The 27656-nt window shown below is 39.6% G+C and overlaps 1 protein-coding gene across 2 annotated transcripts in view; it reads left to right on the top strand.

Annotated features, from left to right (window-relative positions):
- The window catches only part of DNASE2 (deoxyribonuclease 2, lysosomal), a 195601-nt gene that overhangs the window by 81137 nt on the left and 86808 nt on the right, over positions 1 to 27656 (top strand). For both annotated transcript variants that reach the window (XM_053717847.1, XM_053717848.1), the window contains exon 3: positions 15704 to 15875. In XM_053717847.1, coding sequence (XP_053573822.1) covers positions 15704 to 15875 — 172 coding nt within the window. The remainder of the gene's footprint in view (positions 1 to 15703; positions 15876 to 27656) is intronic.

The following is a 27656-nucleotide window of genomic DNA, read 5'->3' as shown; positions in this document are numbered from 1 at the left end:
TATGTATACAAATAGTTACTGGGAATGAGAATGTACAAATAATATAGTCTATCAGATATCACAGATAGTACAAAAGAAGGCCAAGATCTACAAAGTACTACAAGGTGATATAACAATGAAAATAGCCTCAGTATGCAGAAACCCTCCAAAGAATGAAAGTAAAAAAAATAAACCTTCCCTGTATGGAGAAACTTTCCAGAAGATGGAATTATACTTATTTCGTATAGCGATGAAAATTGAGGTTAAGAAATGGCAAAGTATGCGAATAAGATAATGCAGCACAGTACCTTGTTTCAGCGTGTTAGGATTACACAGTTTGGCAGTTCAGAGTCACTGCTGATAGGAAGCAGGAAGGAGACTGAGTTCCGGAGCGGAGGTTGCAGAGCTGTGAGTGACGTCAGTTTCAGCTCAATGGAGCCGGAGTGAATGCAAGCAGGTAAGTGTGGTTTTCGGGAGAAACGGCACAGACGAGCAATAGACAGTATTCAGGCAGTAACTTATAAGATGGACAATAGTCACTTACTTAATACAGGGAGGTTCCGGAGGGTAGATGGAGTACTCACTGCAAGTAGATTTAGAGTCCATAAGTGGAGAGTGATATCCAAGGGATAAAGGATCACAGATTTTAGACGATATTGCAGCCGCCGTACCAGAAGTTCCTTGGTTGGTGATGGTAAAACTCAGCAGACAGGCTAGGAACTAGAAGGCAGAGAAAGTAAATTTTATGATCAGTAGTGCTCAGAAGAGCGAGGCTCAGTGTTACTCAGTTGTGGAATAACAAAATACTAAGCAATGAGTGCTTAGTGAACAGGTGCTTTATGGGAGAACGTAGGCATTGATTGGTAGAGACAATTAAAGGAACAGTATACCTAAATTCCCTGACATGACTCCCCCCTCAAACAAGCTGATCCTCAGCTTGCAGTCTAGGACGATCTGGAAACCTCCGGTGAAACTGGGATACCAGACGGGATGCATTAACATTAGAGGCAGGTTCCCAAGTATCATCTTCTTCTGAGTAACCTTTCCACCTAATCAAGTATTGTAGAACACCACGTGAAAACCTTGAGTCAACAATCTCTTTCACGTCATAAACCTCAGTATCAGAACTGGATTCAATCGGTGGTAATCGTGGGAGTAAGGTTCGTGTTGGGGTGTAAGGTTTCAGGAGGGAGACATGAAATGTGGAGTGTATTCTCATAGTTGGAGGTAATGCTAGGGAAACAGCATTCCTATTGACTATTTTGACAATAGTAAAAGGTCCACAGAATTTTTGTGTCAATTTTCTGCTAGGTAGATGTAACTTCAAATTTTTAGTGGACAACCAAACCTGATCACCAATTTGGTAGTTTGGTGGTTCTCTGTGTCGTAAGTCGTAGTAATATTTTTGGTTGATCTGAGCTTTATTGATATTTTCTTTGATAAATCTGAAGTTGTCTAGAAGTGCGTTATTTAGTTCATCTACCAAAGGAGAAATGGAAGGTGTGGAACTGATAGTAGTGGTGGTTGGGTGAAATCCGTAGTTAGCAAAAAATGGAGATAATTTTGTGGAAGAGTTGGTTAGGTTATTATAAGAAAACTCAGCGAATGGTAAGTATGTTGCCCAATTTCCTTGTTGGTAAGAACAGAAGCATCTTAAGTATTCATCTAACCATTGGTTGATTCTCTCTACTTGTCCGTTTGCCTGAGGGTGGAAGGCTGTGGTGAATTGATGAGTTATATTGATGGATTGGCAAAGACTTTTCCAGAATCTGGATGTGAACTGAGATCCACGGTCTGAAATCAGAGTGAGAGGAACACCATGTAATCGAATCACATGTTGTATAAAAAGTTTGGCTGTTTCTGAAGCAGTAGGGAGTTTATGAAACGGAATGAAATGTGCCATTTTCGTGAAAGTATCGACAATTACCATAATTGTTGTCTGATTATCAGATGGAGGTAGATCTACTATAAAATCAATTCCTATTTGTTTCCACGGTCTATCTGTAGATGGGACTGACAGAAGTAGTCCATAAGGTGCTTTACGTTCTGTTTTGCATGTTTGACAGGTGGCACAACCTTTTATGTAATTTGATACGGTTTTCCTTATATCTGGCCACCAATAAATTCTGGTTATGAGATCAACTGTGCGAAAAACTCCTGGATGTCCAGCTAAAGGTGAATCATGATGTTGTTTTATTACCAGGTCTCTCAAATCATCCGGGATGTAAATCTTATCTTTGTAATAGTATAGTCCTTGTTTTTTTTCCATGGCCACGTTTACATCAATTGGGGGTGTGATTGATGATTTTTTGATGTCTGTGATGAAGTCTGCAGCAAGACCAATGAAACGTTCAGAGGGAATTATGGAAGTGGGCATATCACTTGGGGTGGTTATGGATGTCTGACGAGACAAAGCGTCTGCTTTTCCATTCCTATTGGCTGGGCGGTAAAGAATCTGAAAATCAAATCTTGCGAAATACAAACTCCACCTAACCTGTCTGGCAGATAGAGTTTTGTTATTTTGCAGGTATTGTAGGTTTTTGTGATCTGTGTAGATTATAAACGGCTTTTTTGCACCTTCTAGGAGATGCCTCCAAAACTCCAAGGATTTGCGGATAGCCAATAATTCCTTGTCTCCTATTGCGTAATTTCTTTCAGCAGATGACATACTCTTAGAGAAATAGGAGATTGGATGTAAGGGATCTGTTGATGTTTTCTGTTGGGATAAAACTGCTCCAATAGCAAAATCTGAAGAATCTACCTCAAGGATGTATTGTAAATCCACGTTTGGAAATGTGAGAATGGGAGCTTCTGTGAAAGCTTGTTTAAGGAAATCAAAAACTCTTGAATGTGTGTTATTCCAATGAAACTGTTGTGTAGATCCTGTGAGTTGAGTAAGAGGTCTGACAATTGCAGAGAAATTCTTAATAAATTTTCTGTAATAATTGGCAAAACCTAAAAACCTTTGGAGAGATTTTTTGTCAGTAGGTTGTGGCCAATTTTTTACTGAATCAACCTTCTCGGATTGCATTTGAATGCCTTCCGGAGAGATTGTATAGCCAAGAAAAGATATGGTAGTGTTGTGAAAGGAACATTTTTCAAGTTTGGCATATAGTTTATGAGTTTTCAATCTTGCTAACACCCATCTAACATGTTTTATGTGATCATCTAAATTATTAGAATAGATGAGAATATCATCTAGATATACTACTAAACAAATGTCAAGTAGATCTCGGAATATATCATTTCTGAAATGTTGGAACGTTGCGGGGGCATTACATAGGCCGAATGGCATCACAAGGTATTCAAATAAGCCATACCTAGTTCTAAATGCGGTGAGCCATTCGTCGCCTTCTCTAATTCGTATAAGATTGTAAGCCCCACGCAAGTCCAACTTAGTGAAAATAGTAGCATTGCTTAATCTTTCGATTAATTCGGGAATTAACGGGAGTGGATAGCGTTTTTTTACTGTCCTTTTATTAAGCTCCCGATAATCGATTATCGGTCTCAGAGTTGAATCTTTGTTTGTTACAAAGAACATTCCCGCTGCTGCGGGTGATGACGAAGGTCTAATAAAACCTTTCCTTAAGTTATCCTGTAAATACAATTTTAGATGATTTAGTTCAGGTTGACTTAAGGGGTAAAGATGTCCCACAGGTAAAGTTGCACCAGGAATGAGTTCGATTGGGCAATCATATACTCGGTGGGGTGGAAGTGTTTCAGCTTCAATTTTGCTGAACACTTCTTTGAAATCTTGATAAGTTTTAGGTATTTGTAACTGTTCTGTTTCTGAGTGTAATATTACTGGTTGAGGGAAACAAGTGTTTTCACAATAAGTAGAGTGAAATTTAATTGTTAGGTTTGACCACTCTATATGAGGATTATGTGTTTGTAACCAAAATAAACCCAATACTATTGGAAAATGGGGTGAGGGTATCACATCGAACGTTAAGTATTCTGTATGTCCTTCCTTTGTGGTAACTAATATAGGAATAGTGTTATGGGTTATGGGGCCACTAGAAATAACAGAACCATCAATAACTTTTAGCGAGACTGGGTTTTGTTTTAACACAATAGGTATTTTATTCTGTTGTACAATAGATATGTCGATGAAGTTGCCGAAAGCTCCTGAGTCAACAATAGCGGAAGTAGAGAGTCTCCTATGGTCCCACTGCAACAGGAGAGATAAATTACAGTAAGATATAGGTTTTTCAGAATGTTTGGTTATGTTACAGTGTGTAGACTTACTCTTTTTATTCTTGCGTAATATTGGGCAGTCCGAGACTGTATGGCTAGGATTTGCACAATACATGCAGAGTTGGTTAGTTCTTCTCCTAAGCCGTTCTTCTGGAGTGAGTGGCCCCCTTAGAACTCCTATTTCCATTGGAGTGGGTTGATCTGTATGTGGAGTTTTCTGGTGGGAGTAAGTAGGATTGCTGGATTTAAATGTTGTTTCCATATGTCCTTGTTCTGCCTTCCGTTCTCTAAGCCTGCGGTCGATTTGGATTGCGACTTTCATTAAGGCTTCCAAGGTGTTAGGTAACTCTATGCGTGCCAGCTCATCTTTAACGGGGTCAGAAAGACCTAGACGGAACTGGTTTCTGAGAGAAACCAAGCTCCAAGCTGAATCAGATGCATAAAGCTTGAATTCAGTAGTATATTCTTCTACTGATTTCTTTCCTTGTTTAAGGTTCCTCATTTTCTGTTCGGCAGTGAATTGAATGTCTGTGTCTCTGTACAGCTCATCCATAGCTAGAAAGAATTCAGACAATGAATTTAAGGTGGGATCATTTGTTTCATATAAATGATCTGCCCAGATTCTGGGTTCTGATCTTAGAAAAGAAATTGTAGATAAAACCCTAACCCTTTCAGTAGGGTAAGTCTTGGGTTTTAAACTATAAAGGAGATGACAGGCATTTTTGAACTGCCTATAGGATTTCCTATCACCATAAAATAAATCCGGCAAACTGATCTGTGGTTCAGTAGTGGGGGTTTGTTGTTCTTTACCCTCCTTGATCAATTCCCTGAGTACCTGGTTTTCAACTTGTAGATCTAGTATAGCCTGACCCATTTGGTCTACCTTTTGGCATAAGTTATACAGTGTTTGGGGAATGTCAGCTGGATCCATAATTTTTTTAAGGGCTTAGTATTATGTAATAATTAGCCTCCCAGTGGTGATACTGTGGTATCTTGGAAGTAATTCAAATGCAGGTTCTGTAGCACTAATTCTTATGGGAACACACACTTTCATATGTTCTCAATTAAAACTGTGTGCCTTTATTGTATGATAGATAATATGTATACAAATAGTTACTGGGAATGAGAATGTACAAATAATATAGTCTATCAGATATCACAGATAGTACAAAAGAAGGCCAAGATCTACAAAGTACTACAAGGTGATATAACAATGAAAATAGCCTCAGTATGCAGAAACCCTCCAAAGAATGAAAGTAAAAAAAATAAACCTTCCCTGTATGGAGAAACTTTCCAGAAGATGGAATTATACTTATTTCGTATAGCGATGAAAATTGAGGTTAAGAAATGGCAAAGTATGCGAATAAGATAATGCAGCACAGTACCTTGTTTCAGCGTGTTAGGATTACACAGTTTGGCAGTTCAGAGTCACTGCTGATAGGAAGCAGGAAGGAGACTGAGTTCCGGAGCGGAGGTTGCAGAGCTGTGAGTGACGTCAGTTTCAGCTCAATGGAGCCGGAGTGAATGCAAGCAGGTAAGTGTGGTTTTCGGGACAAACGGCACAGACGAGCAATAGACAGTATTCAGGCAGTAACTTATAAGATGGACAATAGTCACTTACTTAATACAGGGAGGTGCCGGAGGGTAGATGGAGTACTCACTGCAAGTAGATTTAGAGTCCATAAGTGGAGAGTGATATCCAAGGGATAAAGGATCACAGATTTTAGACGATATTGCAGCCGCCGTACCAGAAGTTCCTTGGTTGGTGATGGTAAAACTCAGCAGACAGGCTAGGAACTAGAAGGCAGAGAAAGTAAATTTTATGATCAGTAGTGCTCAGAAGAGCGAGGCTCAGTGTTACTCAGTTGTGGAATAACAAAATACTAAGCAATGAGTGCTTAGTGAACAGGTGCTTTATGGGAGAACGTAGGCATTGATTGGTAGAGACAATTAAAGGAACAGTATACCTAAATTCCCTGACACTATGGTTGATGCTGTGTTATTTAAGCCTCATGTATTTCACAGTTTGCTATGCTACTGGTTTAAACTGAAAGAAGGATAAGGGGTGCCATATTAAAATGCATTTTGAATTAGTAATACTCTGTGGGATAATTTGTATATTCTATGCATTGTATATTTATTCCTTGCTGAACTAATTAAATGGAGGGTTTATCTCACTCTATTAACAACAATACATTTATTTGGTACAGTGGGAGTCCCTGCTCTAAAGGATTTCCATGGGTGTAAGTGCGGACCCTGTTCCAAGGAGCTTACAATCTAGTGTTTCAGTGCTTTGCTCAAAGAGCTTACATTCTTGTATTTAAGGAGAACTTACCTCTGGGTACTTACAGTGTAGAGAAATAAAAGAAATCCCTGATGTAAGACTGCACTCAGCATGTGACATAACACTAGTCCCTCTGAAATCTTCAATCTTCCTGCCACTGCCATAGAGTATTCCAGTCTTCGTTATACTGCTTGCCAGATATGAATCAGTATATGCACATCTTGTAAGGATTTTTCATCCAATGCAAGAACATAGGTGTATGACACGCTGTACCTTATAATGCAGTTTTTTTTTTAATTTCTAATCTGAGGTATAAAATACAGGACCATCCCATGACCTATCAAATCGTGTGCTTCACTAGGACTCTCTGCTTCAAAAATCCAACAGTAGTACTTGTCCCACAGTGACTGTAGACATTCAAGTTTAGTTTCACAGATATAGTAGTCCTTGTTCCAGGTTGCTGCAGTTCTCAGATAAAATTGTAAACCATCTGCAAGGTGCTTATTGGTGTCCCTACGTCAAGGCATTGCATTGAGGATATAAGTGCAAACATATTAATCATATCATTGTATTCTCTTCTCCAAGATCCTTAACATTATACAGATATGTGCAGTGAGAATGGATTTAAGCCATTCAATTTGATTTAATATCAGTTTATTAAAGTTATAGCAGTGTAAGTGTAATTATGCTTTATTGTTGGTGTTATGACTCAAGTTCTAGTGTCACAGAGATGATTTGTATATTGTATATCAATAAGCCTTAAAAAGAGCAGAAAGCGTTAAATATACAGAACCAAATTAAAGCTAAAGATTTCTATGAAATGGGAAAGTAAAGAAAAAGCGTTACAGAAATGTTTGAAATGATCTGACCTCACTGCACATGTCTGTAGGCTCTTGGAGCAGGATCTGTATTTACAATCTAATGTGGTAATGGGATGTCTTGCTCAAAGAGCTTACAAACTTGTTAATCTTAGAAAATCTTACCTTAGATACTTACAGTTTAGTAATATAAAAATCTTTGAAGGAAATCTGCCATCAGCGCATATACTGCTGGCCAGATGCGCAGAAGTCTGATCTGAATTTATTTCAAATTGCCAGTTGTCTTTTCTTCATCCGGGTCAAGCAGAACAAACAGCTGCATCAGATGCTGCACCTTACAGTACAGTGTTTAATGAGGTTCCCAGCACCAGTTGGTTTGCAGTGTGAGGACATCTGGCATCAGCGCGAATACTGCTGGCCAGATGCGCATCAGTTTGATCTGAATTTATTTCAGATCCCCAGTTGCCTTTTCTTCATCCTCAAGCAGAAAGCATCAGATGCAGCACCTTACAGTACAGTGTTTAATGAGGGTCCCAGTACGAGTGAGTGTGCAGCGTATAAATTGCAGACCCATGCCTTGGGGTTTATATTCTAAGCCTTTACTAGAAGTCCTTGCTTTAGAGCATTTGCAGACTAATGATGCAGTAATTCTTACCATCATCCTTAAAGCTGGTTTAAAGCCTTTACTGCCAACTGCAAGTCTTATAAAGATATGTAGAGGAAGCACAGAAAGGCATTGGTGTGTCCTACAGTTTTGGCTATAATACTTATAATGCTATAATATGTTTAAAAAATATATTTATAAATATTATATTTATTATATTATATTTAATAAATTATATTTATTGTTAAATAAAGGTGTGAAGATAATATTGATTATTATTATGAAAGGTTTGTATGCTATGTTTTGTCTCAGAGTACTGGTGCCCATAGGAAGCTACAAAGTTTAATCTATTACTTCTGTAATTTATCTGTATTATTTTACAGTGTATAAAAAGATGACTTAGCATTATTCAGTTACTGAGTTGGGGTGATCATGGTAATACTACCTGTAGTAATTGGTGTTCATACCTGCAGCTCCCACCGGATGGCATTTGCATTGTGTTGGAGGTAGTCACTGTTCTTCTCACCAGCACATATACAGAGCTGTAGTTGTAAAGTTTAGCCCAGTCAATACTGAAGCTCAGCAGGATCAGTCTGGCAACTTTATTAAAGTGAGCAGCAGTTATGAGGGTGGTTGCTTTGTGTTGTCATTTGGTTTTGTGACATAACTGCTGCATCACATAAGCCACTCCCCTAAGACTGTTACCATGACAACCAGGCATCACATTATACCATGACTGTCAGTTTAGCCTGTTATTAGTGTAGCTTTAACATAAGATATTTGATTATGCATAATAAAACAACTTTGGAATATACCCATTATTTATTTTGCCCCTTTTCATGTTATTAGCTCTGAAAATTGTACATTGAGTTGGAACTGCATCCTGCTGACTTTTCAGAGCTAACTCTGCAACAAATATTTTCCTAATTGGCTTTGATAGATAACAACTGCAAAACAATTCACTTTATACTAACTTAATGGCAATGTTTAGCTTTGTTGTCTGCCGACTCAAACTTATTTGGCTCCTCCAAATAAGGTGAGTATTGGGTGCAGTTTTTCTATTGAAAACCAATTGCAGTAAACAGGATTTTATCTTGTTAAACAAATGTTTACACTTGGCTGATATGTTATTCTATAGGACAGTAACAGACATGTCTCCTAATTACAAGGTGTTTACTGTCCCTTTAAGTTCTAACAAAACTCCCATTATAAATCCTGAGTTTCCAGTGCTTCTATGTTGGGAATAGATTATTAAAATGTCATGAACTGCTTTGGTCTGGTAATGGCTACAGAGCTATGGCTAAGCCTCAGGATCATGTCATGTGATTACCTCTGGGGTTACCAGCCATACTAATTAGCATATGTAATTGTGCAGTGTAGCTAAGAAACTACAGGTGCTAGGTCTGTCATTATTTAATAGTAGATTCCCCACATTTAGAAGCCTTTATGTCTGTATCAATTTTATATTAATTATAGCTGATCTGAGCCATACAAATAGGGTGTCCGGTATTTTAGCAGGCTGTCCAGTACAATCTGTACACAAATACTGGTCACTTAAAGACCCCTGTCAGCTAAATGTAAAGGGCCTTCTAGGCCTTTATGCATTAGAAATATGGCTCAAAAAGAAGTTACACTGTGTATTTTTTATTATATGTGTTACAGGCAATCATGGGGTTTGTTCAATCATTGCTGAGTGTTTACTTCTGGTAGCCAAAGGGGTCACATCACTACTACGTACATGTGTTACTGGCAACAAAGGGGATAAAATGACTGCTTAGTTGTGAAAAATATATGTGGTGGGATCAAGGGTGGGGCCTTAGGTTGAGCTTGTGTGGGGTCATTGTATGAACCCAGCTACAACCCGTGTCCAGTCACCTATAGGTTGTCCGGTATTTTTATAGCGCACAGCTGGCAACCCTAGCTGTACACTGTCAGTGTAACTGTGTAGCCCATAGTATTCTGTGTAAATTTATCTGACATACAGTCAGAAGCTCCACAATACATTTGCTTGTGTGTATTTTTTTTACAAGAATCATCCCCATTTGTGACCTTTCATGAGGTCTGGGGCTGAGGTATTGGGAATGCTTTAACTTTATATTTCCTGATGTTTTCTACACATTCAAGGCAAACTTAATTTCAGCAGGGATTCCCTGTTGTTGGTGCCATCTAGTGGAGGTTAATGGTGTTTATCCATTAATTCTTATAAGTTTTTCTCTGGTCAAGAGTACAGTATTTTACAGGGTTTATGTTGAACCTTCTCTGAGGTTTTCATGTTTTTATTTCTTTTGTGCGACTTATACTAAATGTCATAGGAAATTTTTGTTTTATATGTATGTGTGTGTATTAGGGCTGCCCAATAATCGCGGATGCGTTTTTTAACCGCGATTAATCGCCGCGGTTTTAAAACTGCGAGAGTATGCAATTTAAAAAAAATAATAAAAAATCTTCAGATTGTCATGAAAACGTAGGCGGAGAGGGAGGATGAGAGGCGGACCAGTGTGCGGCAGCGGGCGGACCTGAGAATGCCTGCGAAACGGCTATTTTGGAAGAGATTGAAGAGTGTGTGGGAGTCATCTGGGAGTGTTGTGGCGGTGGTCAAGCGGTGGTGTGGTGGTGGTCAAGCGGTGGTGTGGCAATGGGACAGCTCAAAGTTGTGAGCAATAAAGTGAATTTTGTAAAAAAAACTTTAAAGTGCCTTACTGATTTTCTTTTTTTTTTTTTTAACTTCTATGACACTTAACATTGAGTTTGATTACATATTACAATAATACAATATATTTTATTTATAAATGTTCATTAAGGGTTGCTTGTAGGATATATTATGAAGTGAATTGTAAAATATTATATATTCAACATAATGTTACCAAAATATATATAAATAATATCTACTACGTACTGCTCTCACTCTATCATCTATCTAGTAGATAGATTATAGAGGATGAATGATATATAGAGTTACTTACTAGATAGATAGATGATAAATGTAATATTATATTTATTATTTATATTTATTTATTATATAATTTCGTTGAGTCAAGTGTAGGTTCCCAGAAGATAGATCATCAATAGTCAGTAGTAGTACACAGTGGTGCAATGCACAACAAGTTTTTTTTATTTGTATATTTTTCCTCTAATTATAAGTGTTCATTTTTATGCTCCAAGAGTGTATTGGACATTAAGAAACATGTACAGTAAGATTCTGTAGTGTTATATAAACGTTTCTACTATGTAACCACAGCACAGGTAGCTAATTTTATTTGAACTATTTTGTATTTTTATGCTCCAAGAGTGTATTGGACATTGAGAAACATGTACAGTAAGATTTTGTAGTGTTAAATAAACATTTTATTGAAATATTAAGGTGTTATAGTAATTTTTTATAAAATTAAAAAACTCTTTTAACCTGGCATGGTTATCTCTCTGTTTAATGAAAGGTTTTGTCTGCTCTTTCTTCTACTCGTAGAGTCTCAGAACTTCAGCTAGGTAGTGGGTTTCGTCTTCTAATTGTTCCATGCGAAGATGCCGGTTCTTTGTACTAAATTGGTATTTCTTGCTAAGGTGGTTGCGGACCGCAGAATCATCCAGGAATTTGTCATTCCTTCGTTATGTCCTAATCCTTCTTTTCTGATGGAGCGTCTGTTATGGAACCTGGATATGGTTCGTGCTCTAAGGCTCTAACTCCAGGCTATTTTGGATCGTCTACCTTTTCTTTCCTTTGGGTTGAGAAGTGTCTTTCGTTTGGCTTATGAGTCAGCTGGACAACAGTCTCCTGAGGGGATTTCAGCTCTCAGGCTGTTTTCTTCTTCCCAAGTTTTTAAGGAAGAGGCTTCTGTGGAACAGATTTGCAAAGCGACCACTTGGTCTTTTTTACATTCCTTTTTTAAATTTGATGTTTTGCCTCAGCTGACACTTCTTTTGGGAGAAGGGTTCTTTGAGTGGTGGTGCCTTCAATTTAGGTACGCCTGTTTTGTCTCTCCCTTCCATTCTGTGTCCTCTAGCTTGCGTATTGGTTCCCACTAGTTATTAGAATGGATTTGTGGACTCTCCATGCCATTGGAAAGAAAACAAAATTTATGCTTACCTGATAAATTATTTTCTATCCTGGCATGGAGTCCATGACCCGCCCTTGCCTATATTAAACACGACAGCTTATTATCTGGGTTTTTTTAGCTTCAGGCACCTCTATACCCCTGGTGTTCCTCTTCTCTTTCTGTATTTCCTCGGCTGAATGACTATTATTATGGTAAGTGGGAGGGATACTTAAAGCTTTGCTGGGGTGTTCTTTGCCTCCTCCTGGTGGCCAGGAGTTGAATTCCCACTAGTAATTAGAATGGATTCATGGACTCACCATGCCAGGAAAGAAAATAATTTATCAGGTAATCATAAATTTAGTTTTTTAACAATTTGTAACCCTTTTCTGCAGTTTCTGATTACCGCACTTTGTCTGTGATCAGTCAGATCAGAGAGTTCTGTCGGATCAACCTGATCTGTTAATTTGTTTTTTACGGTTAGTGTACTTTAAAAATATTTTTTTAACCCTTTCAGTACTGTTTAGATCTGATCACTGCTTTTTTATACTGTGATCAGTACTGATTTTAGTATATAGGGTTCATTTTTTTGAGTGGAAGTGGAAATTGGTTGTGGCAGTGGGCATTAGTAGGTGAGTTGAGGGAGAGTGTGTTAGGTAGGAGTAAAAAAGTAAAATAAAAAATGTGTATTTTGCATCAGGGCATGTTACTAGAGGCTTACACCATTTTTGCACTTGATTCAGAGAGAGACACATTCGCTGTTTCTGATAGTGACACTAACAGCATCTGATGTAGAGCACCTATGTCAGGATTCTAGTGATGGTTCTCCCAGCCTACCACCATTTTTAAAGAGGAGTTTAGAATGTCCAACAATCTTTGTCAAAAATTGTGTACCCCCAGACTTAACCGCCCCTGAAATACCCCCATTTATGGCAACTCCTGGCATCATGACCAGCATTTCAGTTTGTGAGCCAGTAAATTATTTTAACCTGTCTGACTGACAACATGTTTGAGGACATAGCTACTCAAAGAGATGTATATACCAGCCAGTATCTGTTGGCTAAACCAAGTTCATACCACACCTCAATGCTGACCTAACAGAAATAAAATTGTTTTGGACACTGACCTTGGTAATGGGTATAGTGGAAACCCCCCAACATACTTTCCTACTGGCACCAGCACCTATCCTGTCTACACCTCTTTTTTCAGGGATAATGAACAGGGATAGATATGAAGATCTATGGCATTTTCTGCATTTTAATGATAATGCCCAGTATCCCCATAGAAATGACCCCTTGTATGACAGGCTATACAAGATATGGCCCTTAATAAAGCACTTGTCTGAATAGTATGTAGAAAATTACACCCCTGACTAGAACATCTGTGTAGATGAGTCCCTAATAAAAATTGTAAGCAATATATTTATTCTAAACAGTCATGCTATGAAATAAAATGTTATAAATTGTGTAAATGCACTACAGGTTATACCTGGGCATTTAGCATTTATGAAGGGAAAGATATCCACCTTGATCCACCTGGTTGTCCAGATTCTATGGGAAAAAAAATGGCAAGATTGTGTGGGATCTCCTCCTACCCTTGCTGGACAAAGGCTACTATCTATGGCTGGACAACTACTATTTTGAAACTCTAGCCTATGCACACAAATCATACAGGTTTCCCCCAGAAGCTGACATACAGCAAAAACCGGAAAGGCCCACCATCATCTTTACGCCATGATAAAGTGCTGTCACTTCCGTACACTGACAAAAAACACATGTACATGTGGTCTTTAATGCATGATGAAAGTACAGTGCCAGTGTCTGTCAGGGAAAGGATGCACCAATACAAAAAAACATAAAATATATAAGGATAATTATATAAACCATGAAAGTGCAATGTTTGTGTGAAAAAAACAGTGTTTGTGTGACTAAGTGGCTGTCTACTTGTACAAATGGTATGGCATCATGGGGGTAATTTGTATTTCTGGGCTGCCATACTGTCCCAAAGACAACATAGGTATAGCAAACCAATCAGTCAAATTTGCATGAATGAAAACTGAAATGGGAAGGCCTCAATTATATAGGATGAACAAGACTCAAATAACAATGGAGGTGATTCCCAAAGCAGAACATGCTGTGATCTGAGATGTGTTAAAAAAAGCATCATGTCTGCAGAAAAAACAGGGCACATGCAGGAACTGTTAGCTCCTTTGCTTTGCAGCCCTGCTCCACATAAGCCTGTTCTCTTCAAACAGTGCTTTGCTCTGGATGCTCTGTGTACATTTTCCTTAAAAGGGCAGCCTAGTCAAAATTAAACTCATGGTTCATATGGGGCATGCAATTTTAAACAACTTTCCAATTTACTTTAATAAACAAACTTGTTGTGTTCTCTTGGTATTCTTTGTTGAATACTAAACTTACGTAGGCTCATATGCCAATTTCTAAGCCCTTAAAGGCCGCCTCTTATCTCAATGCTTTTTAATAGTTTTTCACAGCTAGACAGTGCTAGTTCATGTGTGCACTGTGCTCATTCCGTGGAGTTATTAATGAGTCCGTACGGATAGGCTAAAATGCAAGTCTGTCAAAAGAACTGCAATAAGGGGGCAGTCTGCAGAGGCTTAGATACAAGGTAATCACAGAGGTAAAAAGTATATTAATATAACAGCCTTGGTTATGCATTTTCAAGTAGACTGTCCCTTTAATACAGGTCAGAACAAAGCACTGTTTGACGAGAACAGTCAAATGCAGAGCAGCTCTGCACAGTAGTAGCGCATTAATTGAGATGTCGCTCTTAGCGCTTTTTTTTAAACCTTGCCCCTAGCCTTTCCTGGTCTGCAAAGTTTTGACTCTTGAATGTAAGGCATTGTTTAAAACAATACACCTTTTTAGAACTACATTTTTGCCTTTATAGTTATGTAATATTAGACCAAGGGATTATCTATCTTTTTAAACAATACACATTCTAGAGTAGACTGTCCCTTTTAAAGGAACATTCTAATGTACCACAAGTATAGATGGAAACAACAGACTGTGAAAAAAGTGCCAGTGCCACTGGACTCAATGTTCATGTCTAAAATTAGAATAATTTTCTCCCACTGCCAACATAAATGAATATAGAAATGAGAAATTAATTTTGAAGGTCTCCATTCCAAGATTTGCATGCAAGATTGTGAGGGCATTAGACCCATACACATAGGCCAGACATGGCCCACATGAACTATCAGTATATTGTTGTGAAAATCTAATAAAAAAACATGTGATAAGAAGCTGCCTGGTGGCTTAGAAACAGGCAGAAATTTAGAGGTTTAAATGTTATAAAGTATATTAATATAACAATGTTGTTGATTGTGCAAAGATAGGGGAACCAATTGTTTTTCTTTCAGGATTCAGATAGAACATTCAAATTTATATCTATTATCAAATCTGCTTCATTCCCTTTATATCCTTTGCTGAAGGAGCAGCAATGCACTACTGACAGCTAGCTGAACACATATTCAGCCAATTACAAGAGACAAATGTGTGCAGACACCAATCACCAGCTAGCTCCCTCTAGTGTAGGATATGTGCATATTCTTTTTTAACAATGGATACCAAGAGAATAAAGTACATTTTTAAAATAGAAGTGGATTTTAAAGTGTCTTAAAATAACACGCTCTATCTGAATCATTCAAGTTTAATTTTGCCTTTCACCTCCCTTTAATTCTGTGCTTCCTGTTCTAAAAAACAAATAGAATTCTGGGTAATGTTCACAATAACCACTTTATTCCTTCATGCAGCATATGTCATTGTAACAGGTTCATCGTGTACAAGCTGCCGAAAGACAAGAAGCAGAAGGAAGGGGGTATTTATTACATGTATCAAGATGGTGACACCAGAGGCTGGGTGCCAGGGAAGAGTGTCATGAATCGTACAGACAGCGCAGTTGGCAGGACCCTGAGTCAGCTCTACGATGTCTCCAACACAAAGGTCATCATTTTATAGCTTTCACATTATGGCCTTGTTTCCATAGACTTAAAAGGGACAGTCAACACCAGAATTTTTGTTGTTTAACCCCTTGAGTGCTAATGACGGCTCAGAGACGTCATTAGCACTCAACTACTTTTTTCCAATCTGGGGGCCCCCACCAGCTCCTACCCCGGCAATCGGACCTGCATAGTGACAGGCATCGCCGGGGCTTTCCGTTACGTGCGGTGACGTCACGTGCAATGACGTGATGACGTCACAGCGCAACTTTATTTAAAATTGTCCATACAAAGTATAGGGAAAGGGGGCATGATGCTTAGAAACCTGTATCTCAGGGATCTAAGAAGCTACAGACCCCCAAAGGTAATCACCTAACCTTTCCAATGGTATAAGTCTTGGGGATCTGGGGGGAAAAATAAAAAAGTTTAAAAAAAAGTTTTTTTAAAATAGTAAAAAACAGGAAAATATAGAATTCAGCTTAGCACTCAAAGGGTTAAAAGGATAGATAATCCCTTTATTACCCAATCCCCAGTTTTACATAACCAACACGGTTATAGAAATACACTTTTTACCTCTGTAATTACCTTGTATCTAAGCCTCTGCAGACTGCCCCCTTATTTCAGTACTTTTGACAGACTTGCATTTTAGCCAATCAGTGCTCACTCCTAGGTAACTTCACGTGTATGAGCTCAATGTTATCTATATGAAACGCATGAACTAATGCCCTCTAGTGGTCAATATGCATTCAGATTAGAGGCAGTCTTCAAGGTCTAAGAAATTGGCATATGAACCTCCTAGTTTTAGCTTTCAACTAAGAATACCAAGAGAGCAAAGCAAAATTGGTTAAATAAGTAAATTGGAAAGTTGTTTAAAAGTACATTTCCTATTTAAACCATGAAAGATTTTTTTGGACTTGACGGTCCCTTTAATGGAGATATGTCTGGTTACCACCAATCTACACAGTTTATTACTGTAATGGAAGCAAGGCCTATGTGCTTTTGATATTATGTGTGCATAGAAAAAAAAACTTATTTAATTGCAAGTTACTCATACACAATATTACTGCTATATAATAGATAATACATATTTTCTTAAAGGGATAAAAGAATTTCAAATGTCTAGAAGTGCATTTTAAAATCTTTTAAAATCATTTTGAAATATACTTGCAAAAATGCTTGTAGTAAATCTTATCACTTAGGGCCCGATAATCTAAATCTCTCTGGTCTGGTGAGATTCTACAAGATGCTTTGTCAGTATTACGAGGCCCCTAAGGGATTGTTTTAAAGGCAATTTTTACCTTGGGAACTGTACCTCATTAAATGGAATTCACTAATAGGCTTTTTGTTAATGGGAAAGTAAAGTCAAAATTAAACTTGAATGATTCAGATAGAGCATGCACTTTTAAAGAACTGTCCAGTTTACTTATATTAGAAAATTTGCTTTGTTTTCTTGGTATTCTTTGTTGAAGAGAAAAGCTAGAAAGGCTGTTAGACGCTTAGGAGTGTGCACGTGTAGCATTCTATGGCAGCAGTTTTTGTAACTATGTATAATGTTGCTATAAACATTGTTTCAAACACTGCTGCCAGATGGCTAAAGACACGTGCAAGCTCCTGAGCTCACCCAGGATTACTCTTTAACAATGGATATCAAGAGAACTAAGCAAAATTTATAATAGAAGTAAACGGGATCTATCCATTTAAGTTTTTAATTTTTACTGTAGAATCCCATTAAGAAGAGAGATTTATGTTACAGTATTATGCTCAATAAAATAAGCTGATGATCTCTATCCATGATGGTGAATTTTTGAGACAAGTATGTTACAATACAATGCACATACTGATCTTGTTTATTTACATATACATGTTAATGCTATGTAAAAAGTTAACATGTAAATACCTAAAAAGTAAACTTGAACTGCAGAGGCTAATAGGGAAAACATACTAATTAAAAAATACTAATATGTTAAAATGAACCATTTAGTTTAATTCTGCAGGTTAAAAAGCGTAAAGCCAGTTAAAAAGGGATGTACTGTATGAGTCCTAATTCTCTTGCTTATATACTGGGCCTTCAGTCTACATCATTTTATTTAAAGGGATACTGAACCCAATTTTCTTCTTTCATGATTCAGATAGAACATTTTTCTTTATTCTCTTGGTATCTTTATTTGAAAAAGCAGAAATGTAAGCTTACGAGCCGGCCCATTTTTGGTTCAGCACCCTGGATATTGCTTGCAATCAGCAAACCTAAATCTAAGCTAAGGAGCTTGCCCATTTTGGTTCAGCACCTGGGTTGTGCTTGCTGATTGGTGGCTAAATGTACCCACCAATCAGCAAGCGCTTTCCAGAGTACTGAACCAAAAATGGGCGGCTCCTTATCTTAGATTCCTGCTCTTCAAATAAAGATAGCAAGAGAACAAAGAAAATTTGATAATAGGAGTAAATGAAAAAGTAGCTTAAAATTGCATTCTCTGTCTGAATCATTAAAGAAAAAAATTTGGTTCAGTATCCCTTTAACTGTGAATCCATCATCACAGATAACCTCTATTATGAACCCCATAGTGTAAATTAACTGCCCCATCTAAAATATCTCCCTACACAAAATATATCCTCTTACAATTTTGCTCCCCTGAAATGTATCTCCCTTCTAACACTACACCAGTTATAATAGCAATTGGAATTAGAATGTTTTGTCTCATATAAGTCTATCCATCTTTCTTCTTCTCTTTTTGATTAATCTTAGTCTCTCAGAGATCAAAAGTCATTACCACCACTCTATGAGTAGACATAGTATAAGTATTTTATTCCCAAACTTGTGTTATTGCACACTCATACTTTGTGCTTGTTACTGTAGTGTTTGTGCTTCATCTTGTTCACTGGCAAAATCTCTTCCTCTTGTGTTTTTGCCTTTTTTTTTGGTGACCGCTATTATATTTTCTGTGACACCAGGACATTCAGATACTTTCTTTAAAGGGCAATTAGACACTTTGAGATGGTAATATAAAATGATAAATTGTATATATATTAAAAAAACTCCAATTTACTTTCATTATGTGTTTTGTATCCTTTTCCTGTAATTCTATTCTGAAATTGTGAGCTTTTCAGCTCCTGTTAGAAATGGAAGTGCAGAACACTGTTATATTCCACACAGCCATTGGCTGCACACTTAGTAGCCTATTTATAACTGTCCCTAATTGGCCACAGCAGAAAGGTAATCTAAGTTACAACATGGCAGCTCCGATTGTTTTATAGACACTCAAAACTTTTCACTTATTTTGTCAATATTTAAACAGCTAATGAAACTTTAAAAAATACATCTATGTTTATTCTCAGACTAATCTTTTCTTTGAATGCATGATTCTATCTAGCATTTATTTAAAGGGACAGTAAACCTTAAAAATAATGTTATATAATTCTGCACATAGTGCAGAATTATATAACATTACATTAGCCAAACTTTTTAAATCATAATATTGCCTTTTTATTTTTAAAACAAAGCGCTGTTTCACAGACCCGCTCTCTGCTCTCTGCTGAGCGGGTCTGTTATATTTCCTCAGCGCATCGGGCCAGCTGTATAGTCACAGCCTGGCCCGGCTGCGCCATAGCACTAAGTGCAGCTCGCTCCTGTAACAGGAGCGAGCTGCACTTAGTCTTATGGCGCGGTCGGGCCAGGCTGTGACTATACAGCTGGCCCGATGCGCTGAGGAAATATAACAGACCCGCTCAGCAGAGAGCGGGTCTGTGAAACAGCGCTTTCTTTTAAAAATAAAAAGGCAATATTATGATTTAAAAAGTTTGGCTAATGTAATGTTATATAATTCTGCACTATGTGCAGAATTATATAACATTTTCTCCAACATAGGTGTGTCCGGTCCACGGCGTCATCCTTACTTGTGGGATATTCTCTTCCCCAACAGGAAATGGCAAAGAGCCCAGCAAAGCTGGTCACATGATCCCTCCTAGGCTCCGCCTACCCCAGTCATTCTCTTTGCCGTTGTACAGGCAACATCTCCACGGAGATGGCTTAGAGTTTTTTAGTGTTTAACTGTAGTTTTTATTATTCAATCAAGAGTTTGTTATTTTGAAATAGTGCTGGTATGTACTATTTACTCAGAAACAGAAAAGAGATGAAGATTTCTGTTTGTATGAGGAAAATGATTTTAGCAACCGTCACTAAAATCCATGGCTGTTCCACACAGGACTGTTGAGAGCAATTAACTTCAGTTGGGGGAACAGTGAGCAGTCTCTTGCTGCTTGAGGTATGACACATTCTAACAAGACGATGTAATGCTGGAAGCTGTCATTTTCCCTATGGGATCCGGTAAGCCATGTTTATTACGATCGTAAATAAGGGCTTCACAAGGGCTTATTAAGACTGTAGACTTTTTCTGGGCTAAATCGATTCATTATTAACACATATTTAGCCTTGAGGAATCATTTTATTTGGGTATTTTGATATAATAATATCGGCAGGCACTGTTTTAGACACCTTATTCTTTAGGGGCTTTCCCAAAGCATAGGCAGAGCCTCATTTTCGCGCCGGTGTTGCGCACTTGTTTTTGAGAGGCATGGCATGCAGTCGCATGTGAGAGGAGCTCTGATACTTAGAAAAGACTTTCTGAAGGCGTCATTTGGTATCGTATTCCCCTTTGGGCTTGGTTGGGTCTCAGCAAAGCAGATACCAGGGACTGTAAAGGGGTTAAAGTTCAAAACGGCTCCGGTTCCGTTATTTTAAGGGTTAAAGCTTCCAAATTTGGTGTGCAATACTTTTAAGGCTTTAAGACACTGTGGTGAAAATTTGGTGAATTTTGAACAATTCCTTCATGTTTTTTCGCAATTGCAGTAATAAAGTGATGTGATTACATTTAAATTTAAGTTGGAACATCTCCGCATTCTGCTTAAGGAGGTATTATCCACTCTGGATGATTGTGACAAGTTGGTCATCCCAGAGAAACTATGTAAAATGGACAAGTTCCTAGAGGTGCCGGGGCTCCCAGAAGCTTTTCCTATACCCAAGCGGGTGGCGGACATTGTTAATAAAGAATGGGAAAGGCCCGGTATTCCTTTCGTCCCTCCCCCCATATTTAAAAAATTGTTTCCTATGGTCGACCCCAGAAAGGACTTATGGCAGACAGTCCCCAAGGTCGAGGGAGCGGTTTCCACTTTAAACAAACGCACCACTATACCCATAGAGGATAGTTGTGCTTTCAAAGATCCTATGGATAAAAAATTAGAAGGTTTGCTTAAAAAGATGTTTGTTCAGCAGGGTTACCTTCTACAACCAATTTCATGCGTTGTCCCTGTCGCTACAGCCGCATGTTTCTGGTTCGATGAGCTGATAAAGGCGGTCGATAGTGATTCTCCTCCTTATGAGGAGATTATGGACAGAATCAATGCTCTCAAATTGGCTAATTCTTTTACCCTAGACGCCACCTTGCAATTGGCTAGGTTAGCGGCTAAGAATTCTGGGTTTGCTATTGTGGCGCGCAGAGCGCTTTGGTTGAAATCTTGGTCGGCTGATGCGTCTTCCAAGAACAAGCTTCTTAACATTCCTTTCAAGGGGAAAACGCTGTTTGGCCCTGACTTGAAAGAGATTATCTCTGATATCACTGGGGGTAAGGGCCACGCCCTTCCTCAGGATCGGCCTTTCAAGGCAAAAAATAAACCTAATTTTCGTCCCTTTCGTAGAAACGGACCAGCCCAAAGTGCTACGTCCTCTAAGCAAGAGGGTAATACTTCTCAAGCCAAGCCAGCTTGGAGACCAATGCAAGGCTGGAACAAGGGAAAGCAGGCCAAGAAACCTGCCACTGCTACCAAGACAGCATGAAATGTTGGCCCCCGATCCGGGACCGGATCTGGTGGGGGGCAGACTCTCTCTCTTCGCTCAGGCTTGGGCAAGAGATGTTCTGGATCCTTGGGCGCTAGAAATAGTCTCCCAAGGTTATCTTCTGGAATTCAAGGGGCTTCCCCCAAGGGGGAGGTTCCACAGGTCTCAGTTGTCTTCAGACCACATAAAAAGACAGGCATTCTTACATTGTGTAGAAGACCTGTTAAAAATGGGAGTGATTCATCCTGTTCCATTAAGAGAACAAGGGATGGGGTTCTACTCCAATCTGTTCATAGTTCCCAAAAAAGAGGGAACGTTCAGACCACTCTTAGATCTCAAGATCTTAAACAAGTTTCTCAAGGTTCCATCGTTCAAGATGGAAACCATTCGAACTATTCTTCCTTCCATCCAGGAAGGTCAATTCATGACCACGGTGGATTTAAAGGATGCGTATCTACATATTCCTATCCACAAGGAACATCATCGGTTCCTAAGGTTCGCATTCCTGGACAAGCATTACCAGTTCGTGGCGCTTCCTTTCGGATTAGCCACTGCTCCAAGGATTTTCACAAAGGTACTAGGGTCCCTTCTAGCTGTGCTAAGACCAAGGGGCATTGCTGTAGTACCTTATTTGGACGACATTCTGATTCAAGCGTCGTCCCTTCCTCAAGCAAAGGCTCACACGGACATAGTCCTGGCCTTTCTCAGATCTCACGGATGGAAAGTGAACGTGGAAAAGAGTTCTCTATCTCCGTCAACAAGGGTTCCCTTCTTGGGAACAATAATAGACTCCTTAGAAATGAGGAAATTTCTGACAGAGGCCAGAAAAACAAAGCTTCTAGACTCTTGTCGGATACTTCATTCCGTTCCTCTTCCTTCCATAGCTCAGTGCATGGAAGTGATCGGGTTGATGGTAGCGGCAATGGACATAGTTCCTTTTGCGCGCATTCATCTAAGACCATTACAACTGTGCATGCTCAGTCAGTGGAATGGGGATTATACAGACTTGTCTCCGAAGATACAAGTAAATCAGAGGACCAGAGACTCACTCCGTTGGTGGCTGTCCCTGGACAACCTGTCACAAGGGATGACATTCCGCAGACCAGAGTGGGTCATTGTCACGACCGACGCCAGTCTGATGGGCTGGGGCGCGGTCTGGGGATCCCTGAAAGCTCAGGGTCTTTGGTCTCGGGAAGAATCTCTTCTACCGATAAATATTCTGGAACTGAGAGCGATATTCAATGCTCTCAAGGCTTGGCCTCAGCTAGCGAGGGCCAAGTTCATACGGTTTCAATCAGACAACATGACAACTGTTGCGTACATCAACCATCAGGGGGGAACAAGGAGTTCCCTAGCGATGGAAGAAGTGACCAAAATCATTCTATGGGCGGAGTCTCACTCCTGCCACCTGTCCGCTATCCACATCCCAGGAGTGGAAAATTGGGAAGCGGATTTTCTGAGTCGTCAGACATTGCATCCGGGGGAGTGGGAACTCCATCCGGAAATCTTTGCCCAAGTCACTCAGCTGTGGGGCATTCCAGACATGGATCTGATGGCCTCTCGTCAGAACTTCAAAGTTCCTTGCTACGGGTCCAGATCCAGGGATCCCAAGGCGGCTCTAGTGGATGCACTAGTAGCACCTTGGACCTTCAAACTAGCTTATGTGTTCCCGCCGTTTCCTCTCATCCCCAGGCTGGTAGCCAGGATCAATCAGGAGAGGGCGTCGGTGATCTTGATAGCTCCTGCGTGGCCACGCAGGACTTGGTATGCAGATCTGGTGAATATGTCATCGGCTCCACCTTGGAAGCTACCTTTGAGACGAAACCTTCTTGTTCAGGGTCCGTTCGAACATCCGAACCTGGTTTCACTCCAGCTGACTGCTTGGAGATTGAACGCTTGATCTTATCGAAGCGAGGGTTCTCAGATTCTGTTATCGATACTCTTGTTCAGGCCAGAAAGCCTGTAACTAGAAAGATTTACCACAAAATTTGGAAAAAATATATCTGTTGGTGTGAATCTAAAGGATTCCCTTGGGACAAGGTTAAGATTCCTAAGATTCTATCCTTCCTTCAAGAAGGATTGGAAAAAGGATTATCTGCAAGTTCCCTGAAGGGACAGATTTCTGCCTTGTCTGTGTTACTTCACAAAAAGCTGGCAGCTGTGCCAGATGTTCAAGCCTTTGTTCAGGCTCTGGTTAGAATTAAGCCTGTTTACAAACCTTTGACTCCTCCTTGGAGTCTCAATTTAGTTCTTTCAGTTCTTCAGGGGGTTCCGTTTGAACCCTTACATTCCGTTGATATTAAGTTATTATCTTGGAAAGTTTTGTTTTTAGTTGCAATTTCTTCTGCTAGAAGAGTTTCAGAATTATCTGCTCTGCAGTGTTCACCTCCTTATCTGGTGTTCCATGCAGATAAGGTGGTTTTACGTACTAAACCTGGTTTTCTTCCAAAAGTTGTTTCTAACAAAAACATTAACCAGGAGATTATCGTACCTTCTCTGTGTCCGAAACCAGTTTCAAAGAAGGAACGTTTGTTGCACAATATGGATGTTGTTCGCGCTCTAAAATTCTATTTAGAAGCTACAAAGGATTTTAGACAAACATCTTCCTTGTTTGTTGTCTATTCCGGTAAAAGGAGAGGTCAAAAAGCAACTTCTACCTCTCTCTCTTTTTGGATTAAAAGCATCATCAGATTGGCTTACGAGACTGCCGGACGGCAGCCTCCCGAAAGAATCACAGCTCATTCCACTAGGGCTGTGGCTTCCACATGGGCCTTCAAGAACGAGGCTTCTGTTGATCAGATATGTAGGGCAGCGACTTGGTCTTCACTGCACACTTTTACCAAATTTTACAAGTTTGATATTTTTGCTTCTTCTGAGGCTATTTTTGGGAGAAAGGTTTTGCAAACCGTGGTGCCTTCCATTTAGGTGACCTGATTTGCTCCCTCCCTTCATCCGTGTCCTAAAGCTTTGGTATTGGTTCCCACAAGTAAGGATGACGCCGTGGACCGGACACACCTATGTTGGAGAAAACAGAATTTATGTTTACCTGATAAATTACTTTCTCCAACGGTGTGTCCGGTCCACGGCCCGCCCTGGTTTTTTTAATCAGGTCTGATAATTTATTTTCTTTAACTACAGTCACCACGGTACCATATGGTTTCTCCTATGCAAATATTCCTCCTTAACGTCGGTCGAATGACTGGGGTAGGCGGAGCCTAGGAGGGATCATGTGACCAGCTTTGCTGGGCTCTTTGCCATTTCCTGTTGGGGAAGAGAATATCCCACAAGTAAGGATGACGCCGTGGACCGGACACACCGTTGGAGAAAGTAATTTATCAGGTAAACATAAATTCTGTTATTTCTCTTGTTAAGTGTGTTCAGTCCACGGGTCATCCATTACTTATGGAATATATTCTCTCCCCAACAGGAAATTGCAAGAGGATCACCCAATCAGAGCTGCTACATAGCTCCTCCCCTCACATGTCATATTCAGTCATTCTCTTGCAACTGAAAAGATAGGAAGTTGTGAGAGGTTCTGTGGTGTTTTTATACTTCAATTAAAAGTTTGTTATTTTAAAATGACACCGGAGTGTGTTGTTTATTCTCAGGCAGTATTTGGAAGAAGAATCTGCCTGCGTTTTCTATGATCTTAGCGGCAGTAACTAAGATCCACTGGCTGTTCTCGCATATTCTGAGGAGTGAGGTAACTTTCAGAAGGGAATGGCGTGCGGGGAACCCTGCAAACAAGGTATGTGCAGTAAATTATTTTTCTATGGAATGGAATTGACTAAGAAAATACTGCTGATACCGATGTAATGTAAGTAAAAGCCTTTAATACAGTGAGAGTGACTGTTAACAGGCTGATTTAAATATATACAGTAAAGTAATTTTCTAAGGAATGGAATTTGACTGAGAAAATGCTATTAATACTGAAGTGATGTTATAAGCCTTAAATGCAGTAGGAAGACTGGTATCAGGCTTATCAATAGAGATACAAGCTCATTAAAAAAGGGATGTTTAAAACGATTTTACTGGCATGTTTATTCGTTTTGTGAGGTACATTGGTGATAAAACTTGTTGGGGCATAAAATTTTTCCACATGGCTGACAATATTTACTGCATAGAAACAGTTAACTGACACTCACAATATTGTAATATTGAGTAGGAGGGGCCTATTTTAGCGCTCTTTTGACGCAGTAAAAAATTCAGGCTCTGTCTTCCTGCTTCCTTCTGCTTGACCCGGGTCGTCTCCAGACAGCTTAAGGGACTTCATAAGTCATTTTGAGGGAGGTAATCAGTCACAGCAGACCTGTCACAGTGGTTTTTTGACTATAATAATAAAGTTTTTTTGCTTATAAAAACCGTTTGGGTTTTAAGGGGTTAATCATCCATTTGCAAGTGGGTGCAATGCTCTCCTAACTTAATACATTTACTGTGAAAATTTGTTTGCTATAACATCACGACTGTGGCTTATATCAACCATCAAGGGGGAACCAAGAGTTCCCTAGCGATGTTGGAAGTCTCAAAGATAATTCGCTGGGCAGAGTCTCACTCTTGCCACTTGTCAGCGATCCACATCCCAGGAGTGGAGAACTGGGAGGCGGACTTTCTAAGTCGTCAGACTTTTCATCCGGGGGAGTGGGAACTCCATCCGGAGGTATTTGCTCAACTGGTCCATCGTTGGGGCAAACCAGATCTGGATCTCATGGCGTCTCGCCAGAATGCCAAACTTCCTCTTTACGGTTCCAGGTCCAGGGACCCGGGAGCGAAGCTGATAGATGCTCTAGCAGCTCCTTGGTTCTTCAGCATGGCTTATGTGTTTCCACCGTTTCCTCTGCTCCCTCGACTGATTGCCAAGATCAAACAGGAGAGAGCATTGGTGATCCTGATAGCGCCTGCGTGGCCACGCAGGACCTGGTATACAGACCTAGTGGTCATGTCGTCTTGTCCTCCATGGACTCTACCTTTGAGGAAAGACCTTCTAATACAAGGTCCTTTCAATCATCCAAATCTAATTTCTCTGAGACTGACTGCGTGGAGATTGAACTCTTGATCCTATCAAAGCGTGGTTTCTCCGAGTCAGTTATTGATACTTTGATACAGGCACGAAAGCCTGTTACCAGACAAATCTACCATAAGATATGGCCTAAATACCTGTATTGGTGCGAATCCAAGAGTTACTCGTGGAGTAAGGTTAGGATTCCAAGGATATTGTCTTTTCTCCAAGAGGGTTTGGAAAAAGGCTTATCAGCTAGTTCTTTAAAGGGACAGATTTCTACTTTGTCTATTCTTTTGCATAAGCGTCTGGCAGAAGTTCCAGACATCCAGGCTTTTTGTCAAGCGTTAGCTAGGATTAAGCCTGTGTTTAAAACTGTTGCTCCTCCGTGGAGCTTAAACTTGGTTCTTAAAGTTCTTCAAGTAGTTCCGTTTGAACCCCTTCATTCCGTTGATATTAAACTTTTATCTTGGAAAGTTCTATTTTTGGTGGCTATTTCCTCGGCTCGAAGAGTCTTGGAATTGTCTGCCTTACACTGTGATTCTCCATATCTGATTTTTCATTCAGACAAGGTAGTTCTGCGTACTAAACCTGGGTTTTTACCTAAGGTAGTCTCTAACAGAAATATCAATCAGGAGATTGTTGTTCCGTCATTATGTCCTAATCCTTCTTCAAGGAAGGAACGACTTTTGCATAATCTGGATGTAGTCCGTGCCCTGAAATTCTATTTACAGGCAACTAAAGATTTTCGTCAAACTTCTTCCCTGTTTGTCGTTTACTCTGGACAGAGGAGAGGTCAAAAAGCTTCGGCAACCTCTCTCTCCTTTTGGCTTCGTAGCATAATACTTTTAGCCTATGAGACTGCTGGACAGCAGCCCCCTGAAAGAATTACAGCTCATTCCACTAGAGCTGTGGCTTCCACCTGGGCCTTTAAGAATGAGGCTTCTGTTGAACAGATTTGCAAG

Source organism: Bombina bombina, chromosome 6 (assembly GCF_027579735.1).
Source record: "Bombina bombina isolate aBomBom1 chromosome 6, aBomBom1.pri, whole genome shotgun sequence".
Lineage (NCBI taxonomy): Eukaryota > Metazoa > Chordata > Amphibia > Anura > Bombinatoridae > Bombina > Bombina bombina.
The sequence above is the reverse complement of the archived record's forward strand: the minus strand, read 5'-3'. Positions and strand labels throughout refer to the sequence as shown.